The sequence below is a fragment of the Metschnikowia bicuspidata genome, assembly GCF_001664035.1.
Source record: "Metschnikowia bicuspidata var. bicuspidata NRRL YB-4993 chromosome Unknown METBIscaffold_1, whole genome shotgun sequence".
NCBI lineage: Eukaryota > Fungi > Ascomycota > Pichiomycetes > Serinales > Metschnikowiaceae > Metschnikowia > Metschnikowia bicuspidata.
The window spans coordinates 1,606,795-1,616,311 of record NW_017387731.1 but is presented as its reverse complement, the minus strand read 5'-3'; the positions used below and the strand labels follow the sequence as shown (position 1 = coordinate 1,616,311).

Genomic DNA, 9,517 nt, shown 5'->3' with positions numbered 1-9,517 from the left:
GTATTAGTATTAGTATTAGTATTAGTATTAGTATTAGTATTAGTATTAGTATTAGTATTACTAGTCCTATTAGTATTACTATTAGTATTACTATTCCTAGTCCTATTACTATTACTGTTCTTATTACTAGTCCTATTACTATTACTAGTCCTATTACTAGTCCTATTCCTAGTCCTATTACTATTACTGTTACTAGTCCTATCCCTAGTCCTATTCCCAGTCCTATCCCTAGTCCTATCCCTAGTCCTATCCCTAGTCCTATTCCTAGTCCTATTCCTAGTCCTATTCCTAGTCCTATTCCTAGTCCTATTACTATTACTGTTACTGTTTCTGTTACTATTACTATTAATGTTACTACTCGTAGTCCCATTACTACTACTGTTCCTACTACTATTCCTATTTCTATTCTTATTCCTAGTCATATTACTGTTACTATTACCATTACTGCTCCTATTACTAGTCCTATTAATGTTACTATTCGTAGTCCTACTACTACTGTTCCTATTACTATTCATCTTACTGTTCCTATTACAATTAACATTACTGTTCCTAATACTATTACTATTATTGTCCATATTACTACTACTGCTCCTATAACCATTACCATTACCATTACTATTACTAGTCCTATTCCTAGTCCTATTCTTGTTTCACTTACTATTTCTATTACTGTTCCTATTACTATTACCATTACTGTTCCTATTACTAGTCCTATTAGTGTTCCTATTACTGTTCCTATCACTATTACTACTATTGTCCCTATTGCCATTATTGTCCCTATTACTATTACTATTATTGTCCCTATTACTACTACTGTTCCTATTCCCGTTACTATTACTATTCCTTACTGTTCCTATTACCATTACCATTACCATTACTATTACTAGTCCCATTACTGTTACTATTCGTAGTCCTATTACTACTACTGTTTCTATCACTATTCCCCTTCCTGTTCCCCTTCCTGTTCCTGTTGCCAACACACTTCCATTCCCTTCCACTATTCCAGCCGGGCCCCTCCAATCCCGCCCCCGGTGCGCGGCATCACAGAGTCTAATTTGGGGCCGGCTATGGCCCGCGGCGCGGGCTGGCCCTGGCGAGCCCCGCCAAGCCCGGCCGCTGCGCAGTCGGTCCACGCCAAAAACACACGGGCTCTATTCCAAGCGCTTCCAAAAACTGGCAGCCAGCGTGGGGCCTTACCGGGCGCTCTTCTTAACACTTTGCATGCCTGGCACTTTCGGGCAGCAAGCATCTCCAGGGTTTCCCCGCCCGGGGCGGGCGTTTTTTCGGGCTGAAGCTTAATTAATCTACCAAAAAAAAAAAAAGCATTCCATGGAGCTGGAACCGGGGCGTGGCCCTGCATTCTCAGGCTTGCCGACACTGACAAAGGCCGCCATGCACAGGCACGCCCACACGGGCAGAGTCCAGCGAGGAAAAAATAGCCGTGTGTGTTGGGCCAAAAGAAGCCCTGGGCCCGGGAATGCGACCACTCTTGGGCCTCGCCGAGCTGGAGGCCCGGCGGCATTTCTCGCGGCGCCTTCTCGTCAGATCCGCCGTGGGAATGCGACTCGGTATGTGATTCGCCGGTGGGTGATCTGTGTTTGATCTGTGTTTCATTCGTACCTATTGATTCGTTCCTAATTGATTTGTACTTGATTTGTACTTGATTCGCATCTAATTGATTCGCACCTAATTGATTCGAACCTGATTGATTCGAACCTGATTGATTCGTACTTGATTCGTACCTGATTGATTTGTACTTGATTTGCGCCTTATTGACTCGTACTTGATTGATTCGTACTTGATTCGTACCTAATTGATTTGTACTCGATTCGCGCCTAATTGATTTGTTCCTAATTGATTCGTACCTAATTGACCTAATTGATTCGAACCTAATTGATTTGTACTTGATTCGCACCTAATTGATTCGTGTCTATTTATTCGTTCCTAATTGATTCGTTTCTAATCGATTCGTACTTGATTAGTGCCTAATTGATTCGTACTTGATTCGCATCTAATTGATTCGCACCTATTGATTCTTACCTAATTGATTTGTACCTAATTGATTCGTACCTAAGTGATTCGTACCTAAGTGATTCGTACTTGATTCGCACCTATTGATTCGTACCTCATTGATTCGTATTTACTCGATCGTACTTAATTAATCCGTAGTCAATTGATTCTGGTCCAGCCGACTTTGTATCAAGTCCGGCCCTCCAATCTAAGCCATCATCCATAGATTGAGATCTAAATATACTCTCCATCTATATGTATTTCGGTATCTAGACACACTCCCCTGTACCCATATATACCTCTCCCTCCTTGATCTAAATTACCCCTCCCTCTACTTCTCGTTCTGCACCCATACATTTTTCTCGAAATCTAGTCTGAATCCAATCAGACCGCGTCCTCTCACTGTAGCCAGAAAGAGATGCGGGTCTCACAAGACTTGCCCGAGTTAGTTATCTATTGTATTGGTTTCCGCGAGTTCACAATGGTCCAAATTAGCCGGGCTTTTGTAACAGCTGCGCCTCTTTTAGCATGTGCCTCTTCCAATGGACATAACCGCAGGGCGCCAAAACCCCCACGCCTCATACGCCAGCATATTGACGCCCAGGCTTGGAGTGGCCAGGTGCAATATTCCAACCCCCATACATATTCGCGGCTGGCTAATACGCCAGCGCAGACGGCTGAACTCTAGATATGGAACTCAATCTGAACCGGCAACCGGCCCCTTCTTAAGATGCCATGACGTATATTTTGGTCGTGGGCTATAAATTTCACCCTATGCCACTATGGGCGACATACCTGTGCTTTCCTTCCCTCAACTCCCCGCACCCTAGATGCTCCATCAAAAGACCTTGCGTTTTGAGGAGCTGGTGCTCGTCCCAATGTACTCAGATCAAGGCCAGCTCATGCGTATGGCCTTGGATCTCAGAAAGTAGTATGTCGTCAACACAGTACAGGCCTCGCCTGTAGTCTGCACATGAGCATGGCTGTTTATAAAGAGAACGGGACTAGAGATTGGCCAGTGACACAAAAGAGGGCCGGCAAGGATGAAAAATGCCGTAATTGCTTTTGCCTGACTGGCCCGACCGACCGGACGAATAAACGGGTCGGCAATAAGCCTCGCAGTGCCCGACTACGGCTACTCGGCGCCGGCCGTCACCATCATTCACGTTCCTGGAAAAGCGCCCTGCTGCAACGCCTCTTTTTCTGCAAAACATCTATGTTCATATATCCCTAAATACCCCCGGAGCTTCGGTGCTGGGCGGTCGCTATGTACAATCTTCCGCCGCGGCCTAGAACTCGAAATCGATGGACGGGTCGTTCCTCAAATCAAGCTGCTTCCCGTCGGGATACTCCAAGTAGATGTGCTTCACCTCGAAAGGCACGAGCTTGTTCTCCCTGTTCGCCTTCAACTTCAAGGTGGCAACCTGCTTGTCCCCCTTGACTTTGAACTCGACGTCGATGATGCCCTTGACGGCGTTGAGCTCGCCCCACACCCACGGCCACGAGGACGCAAAGCCAATGTTGGGTCCTAGCGACAGCTTGGCTTCTTCGGACCGGCGCAAACAGTACAACACAGAGTTGATGATGGGCGACTGTGTCTTCTCGTAGTTGAAAATAATGGCACAGCTGACGGCCACGCCGACGCCGTATAAAAGAAAGTACTTCTTGTTCTTTTTTTTGTCTGCAAAAGGGTCTGGCAACTCGCGGTCCAAACTCACGGTCTTGGCCGAAAAGTCGGGCTGTGCCTCAGCGGGCGCGGCAGGCGCCGACGCGTGCCTGAGCATCGCAAAGTTGGAGAGACGGGGCTTGAAGGCCGCCGTTCTGGACAAGCCCTGGCGGGCGAAAAGGGAGCGCAACATTGTGGATGTGGGGCGTGGAGAACCGGTGGTTTGATGGTGCTGAAGGAGAGTGCGCTCGCCGGACCGGGCGTCACGTGACCGGGCCCCGCCGGCCAGGACCCACCAACGATCCCCTCCCACGATCCCCGCCGGCAATGTCCTGAAGTTAGTCTTTACAAGCGGAACCGTGTTTCCATCAAAAGTCTCTATTTATGAAGCCTCTCCTCTGCAGCTGCCGCCTAACCGAGGCTTCCGGAAAGACACATCCAATCATAGACGTCATGCTGCTCGCAAGACGAAAACTCGAAGTCGCAGAATTCAACGAGAAACCGGGCAAGGCGGGGCGTGTTCCGCGTGTACTTTGGCAAGACAACGTGGCTGGCGTCGACTTCCCATCCCTCGAAACAAAGATCAAGCAAGTCCACCACAAAGCGCATATTGTCGGGCGGGTCAAGAAAGCCCTCGCAGCCAAAATCAGTGAACGTCACCAACACCCGGTCGTCCGCGGAATGGCACGTGTGGCCTCCTGCTTCCTTTTGGCCGATCGTGGCGCTGACGATATTGTGCCCCTGATGCGAGACGGAAATGGATGTGGCAGAGTAATAAATTGCGAAGTCAAAGATACCACCGGACTTTCGGAGTGAGCAAAGAGGACGCCGATGTTCTGGGCCCGGCCGAGGCACTATTTTTCTTATCGGCGTAATTGGATGAGATGTTCATTGTGGTTGGTTGTGTTGGCGGCTGTTTGTTGTGGGGGAAATTAGCGGACCAGAAAATTCGAGAAACCCACTAGACTGGCCGCGGCGCGCGTGACCACGCGTCACGTGACCGGGCCTGTTCTGCGCGGGCACGCGTGCCCCAGGCCGGAGGTGTTTGTTCTGGGCCCCGGTTTGTGCATCTGTTCGGCTTTTCCTGTATCGTGGCCATCCCCGATCTTTTTAATTTTTCGTGGGGGTTGAATCCCCGCCCCACTCGCCGTTTTTGGTGCCCCGAGCAATGCGCACAGCACAACCTGATAAGCGCGGTCACGTGAGGGCATCACCGTGAAAAGACCCAGGGCTTGGTTATTTAGATGAGCTTCGGCCGGCCTGCTCCTCACCCACAATCATCAGAAATGGCCAAAAAAGGTATGTCTTTTCGTGAAACTTTTTATTCGATTTGCACCACTAACCCCCAGTTTCCAAGCATAGTCGTGCAGCAAGAAGAGGCGAGATCGACGTTGGCGGAGAGGCCAAGGCTTTAGAAAACCTCCCGAGAGATGAAAACGACGACGTCAGAAAACACATCATCCGCACAACCATCAAGAACGAGAATCTCCTAGCCAAGAAGATGGAATTGGAGAAGGTCAAGAAAAAGGGAAACAAGAAGTTGAGCCATACATTTAAGCACAAGACCGAGAAGAACTCCCGTCTCGAGGGTGTTTTGGCCGGCAAGATCCAGCAAAGCATCGAGAAGGCGAGATACGTCCAAACCGCCAGAAAGTCCGGCTGGGACCAGATTAACAAGAGCATTGTCATTAGAACCGATTTGACCGAGGCCCCGGCCGAGAAAGCCGGGGAGGCTGTCAGCGAAAAAGAGGCCCAGCAGAAAGAGGAGGACGAGTACGTCAAGCTGTTTTTTGGCGACCAGGCGACCACCGAGGAGCCCCCGCAAGATGAGGCCCCTGTTGCCAAGCCCAAACCCTCTGGCAACATTTTCGACATGCTCGAGGAGACTGATTGTTAGATTTGAACGAGCTTTCTAGACTGGCTCCCCGCCATATGTACAGTAGACACGTGACGCATCAAGCAAGAAAAGGAATACTAGGCATCTCCCTGTGGATATGGAATCCAGACGTAGGGTCAAGTCTGGGCAAAGGGCGGTTAAAGACGCATTTCTGTGGCTTGCCATGTTTGCGAGGGTAGGCCATAATTTGCATTGATATTACCAGGTCTCCGCCCCAAATCTGGCCGAATCTGATAGCGTGGCCCCGATAGCCCAGCCCTCGCAGCCAGTATTTAGCCTTTTCTCCAAGGTCTGTAGAACAAGTAAATCCGTAGGGACTTTCCAAAAAAAATGGAAATGCCCTTTTCAAGTCGAATGGGAGCCTGTATGTTTTTTTTTTTTGCATTTCGTGCCTCAGGCATTTGGCAGCCTGCAGCTGTCGCCTGCAGGCGTAATATTCGCGTAGGCAGTGGAAATCTGTCGGACACAGCTCTGACGTCTTCCATTCACCAGGACACAATTCGATAGTCCCTCTGTTCTATCCCTGCTGATGTACTTTTTAGCCGGTGTATTGCCTTTTTTGCGGCTAGCCTCTGCTGTGGACTTTGTGCCGTTTGATAAAAGCTCTCTAGATGAGAGCTCTTTTTTCGAGCAGTTCTTGGGCCTGGACTTGGCCGACTCCGGCTGGGTCCCTTCTTCTGCTCTGAAAATCGATGGTTCGCCGTATCTCGGGAAGTGGGAGATACAAGAAGCATATAAATACGGTGGGTTTGCAGGCGACAGGGGTCTTGTCATGACGACAGAGGCCAATTTCTTTGCCATCTCCCGGAAATTGCCCCACCAGTTCACATCTGACGGGCAAGATTTGGTGCTCCAGTTCGAGGTCAAATTCCAGGAAGGGATCACTTGTGGGGGCGGGTACCTTAAACTCTTATCAGATTTGGATCCACCGGCGTTTTCTGATCATTCAAGGTACGAGATCATGTTTGGCCCCGACATTTGCGGCAGCCAAAACCGAGTGCATTTCTTGACTAAGAAAGATGAGTCCGATGACAGCTTAGAAAGCAGATTGAGAACTCCGCCCATGGCGAGAACAGACCAGTTGTCGAACTTGTACACTTTGGTTGTGCACGCGGATGGAGATATGGAAATCAGGATAAATGGCGGGGTGGCCAAGGCAGGCAACTTGCTCAACTCGGCCAACTTGATGGTGCCGCCGTTATCTGAGCCTGAATTGATTCCAGATCCAGATGCAAAGAAGCCTGACGACTGGGACGACAGACCGGTGATCTCGGACCCTTCTGTGGAAAAACCCGCAGATTACGACGAGGTGTACAACTCGATTTGGATCCCCGATCCGAACGTGCCCAAACCTGAAGGGTGGAATGACGACGAGTCTGAGCCTTTTCAGATTGCTGACCCGGAGGCCTCGAAACCCGACGAATGGGATGATGAAGAAGACGGAGAATGGAGAGCGCCGCTCATCCGCAATCCCAAATGCCTCCATGGATGTGGGAAATGGGAGCCTCCCATGATCGCGAACACAAAGTACAAGGGCAAGTGGAGTCCGCCCGCAATTGAAAACCCGGACTATAAAGGCGAGTGGAAGCCGCCACTCATTGCCAATCCTGAATTCAGCAAGGCCGCCAATATTGGCCTCAGACCCATCAATGGCATTGGCATTGATGTTTGGAGCATGCAGTCGGGGGTTATGTTCGACAACATCTACTTGGGCAACTCTGTGGCAGAAGCTGAGCGCATTGGGAACGAGACGTTCGAGCTTAAACACGACCTAGAGTATGCCGCTTATAAGATAGCGAAACCACGGGCAAAACACGAGCCCAAGCCGCCGCCAAAGACTTTCGAAGACATCATGGACGAAGAGCCGGGCTTTTTGGCCTGGATAAGATCTCCATTTTCGGCCGAGATCAAGGAAGCCCTGGTACTCTGGGGCGCTTTTCAGGTGGATCCTGTGACCACCATGTTGCAGCACCCTATCCGCTTCGCTGTGTACTGCTTTGTTTTTGTCGTTGCTTTCACCTTCACTTTTGGAGCAGTGAACGTTTTAGTTTTCTTGTATCTCAATTCGCGTGAGGACGCCAAGGAGCATGACAAGAAACGCTTGGCTGCAACAAAGCAGGAAGAGGAGCAGTCAAAAGATATGGTTACTGATGAAGAGATCATTGCGCAAATTAGAGGCAAGGCCACGGGATCCAAAACTGCAAGGACAACCACAAGGAAAGTCAGATGAAGCACTCAGAAAGAAAGACAGCGAGACTACTGGCGACTGGGGCATCCGCCAAAAAGCATGTTGAAAGAAAACAACGGACATTTTTCTTCTTGTGGCTGCCAGGCCAGTTCAGGAAGCGCATCATGCCTGACTTAAAATTCATTCTCTTTGCTTGTGGTTTTTTCTCGATGGCCCGCACGAATATACTACTTGAGCTTAAATAGGTGAACCAACCGAAATGCCACTCCAGGTCGGCAACATCTTGCAATCAACTCCGTTTTTTTTTTCTTTACCTTTTATAATCACTTGAATCTCAGTGGAAAATAGCTGGTCAGATTCAAGATGTCCACTTTGGGCCCGGATATCGGACTGATGTCTAAGGCTGGGTTCACTATGGAAGTCTGCAATTTGCACCCAGCCGTTCTAATTCTTGAGCGCGCCCCACGTTGTTGCTGTCGGATGACTCGGCGCCCACGTGACCACCAATGCACTACCCCATACTCCGTACATGACCAGTTTCGCTGCCTTCTGCTTTCTTCCCGCCATCAGTCAAAAGATGGGCATTTCATTACCCATTTCGCTGGAAGAAAATTCCAAAAAGAAAAAGCCGTATGTTTTCATTTCTGCCGCACTAGTGTGTGTTTTCATGTTGCTCACATATCAGTGGCACAGGTCTCCGGCCGGCAGGCCACTCGAAATCAGGCTTTATACAAACAACATTCGCTTTGACAACAAAAATCTTTCACCGGGCGAGAGACTGTGGGAGTCCAGGGGGCCACTTGCTGCTCAATCCATTGAAGAAAACGCAGGACATGGGCCCAGCGTAGTGTGTTTGCAAGAAGTTTTACATAACCAACTAAAAGACATTTTGAGCCACTTGAACAAGGATGGACAAGAGTGGGGGTACTATGGAGTAGGGAGAAGCGACGGCAGGACCAAGGGCGAATACGCGCCTATTTTGTACAAGAAAGCAGACTGGCATCTCGAGTCCTCGAGAACCTACTGGCTCAGTGAAACGCCCGACAAGCCCAGTGTGGGCTGGGATGCTGCTTTGGAAAGGATAGTCACTGAGGCGATTTTGAAAAGCAAAATCAGCGGACAAAGTGTGAAGGTGCTCAACACGCACTTCGATCACAAAGGCGTGGTGGCAAGACGTGAGCTGGTGAAGCTAATCATCAGTAAGTTGGAGGCAGGCGACGAGCCATCTTTCCTCTGTGGCGATCTTAACACGCAACCTACGGACGAGCCTTACGCAATTTTGAAAAAGTCTGATTTCAGAGATAGTCGCACGTTCATGCTGAATCCCGACGAAAACGAACCCACCTTCACTGGCTTCAGCGATGCTGAGGGAACCGGAATTATTGACTACGTCTGGGCAGACTCAAAATCTCACTGGCGGGGATACCATGTATTGCCAAATTTCTTTGGTTTCCGGATGAGCGACCACCGCCCGGTCGCCGCAGACTTCCGTATTTGAATCAAAACGCCCTTTTAGTTTAATACACCTCGCACAATGAAAGGCGCTTGCCACAATCACAGTATTGCAAAATGCTTTGCTTGTCGTGCTTCAGAATAAGTGGGCCTATAGAATCTGGTGATTCTTGGAGGTGAGAAAAGACGAAGCATGTCCAAAAAAGACATATGGGAATTTATAAGAACGTGTTGGCCAGGCATATACTGTCCTTATTGCCACCAAGTCCGAGCATGACTCATACAAAAAAAAAAAAAAAAAGAA

The 9,517-nt window shown here is 49.1% G+C and overlaps 5 protein-coding genes across 5 annotated transcripts in view; 4 read left to right on the top strand and 1 right to left on the bottom strand.

Annotated features, from left to right (window-relative positions):
* Window positions 1-1,299, top strand: part of PGA30 (Pga30p) — a gene marked incomplete at both ends in the record, with an annotated part of 2,077 nt that extends 778 nt beyond the window's left edge. Inside the window, 2 exons of the mRNA XM_018859399.1 lie at window positions 365-886; window positions 912-1,299. Coding sequence (XP_018713646.1) covers window positions 365-886; window positions 912-1,299 — 910 coding nt within the window. The remainder of the gene's footprint in view (window positions 1-364; window positions 887-911) is intronic.
* Window positions 1,300-3,299: 2,000 nt separating this feature from the next.
* METBIDRAFT_38284 (uncharacterized protein) lies at window positions 3,300-3,869 on the bottom strand (the record flags this gene model as incomplete). Its single annotated transcript, XM_018856982.1, has 1 exon — window positions 3,300-3,869. One exon carries the CDS (start codon window positions 3,867-3,869, stop codon window positions 3,300-3,302), a length of 570 nt encoding a protein of 189 aa, XP_018713645.1.
* A 1,093-nt stretch (window positions 3,870-4,962) lies between these two features.
* On the top strand, window positions 4,963-5,573 carry ECM1 (Ecm1p; the record flags this gene model as incomplete). The annotated part of the gene is made up of 2 exons (XM_018859397.1): window positions 4,963-4,975; window positions 5,026-5,573. 2 exons carry the CDS (start codon window positions 4,963-4,965, stop codon window positions 5,571-5,573), a joined length of 561 nt encoding a protein of 186 aa, XP_018713644.1.
* Window positions 5,574-5,903: 330 nt separating this feature from the next.
* On the top strand, window positions 5,904-7,803 carry METBIDRAFT_9462 (calnexin; the record flags this gene model as incomplete). The annotated part of the gene is made up of 2 exons (XM_018859396.1): window positions 5,904-5,937; window positions 6,116-7,803. 2 exons carry the CDS (start codon window positions 5,904-5,906, stop codon window positions 7,801-7,803), a joined length of 1,722 nt encoding a protein of 573 aa, XP_018713643.1.
* A 561-nt stretch (window positions 7,804-8,364) lies between these two features.
* On the top strand, window positions 8,365-9,514 carry METBIDRAFT_29687 (uncharacterized protein). The gene has a single exon (XM_018855460.1). It carries the CDS (start codon window positions 8,429-8,431, stop codon window positions 9,257-9,259), a length of 831 nt encoding a protein of 276 aa, XP_018713642.1. The 5' UTR covers window positions 8,365-8,428; the 3' UTR covers window positions 9,260-9,514.
* The last annotated feature ends 3 nt before the right edge of the window (window positions 9,515-9,517 follow it).

Bases quoted from the DNA above. Each gene is read 5' to 3' on its own strand.
- METBIDRAFT_29687 (XM_018855460.1), top strand. From the start codon at position 8,429: ATGTTGCTCACATATCAGTGGCACAGGTCTCCGGCCGGCAGGCCACTC.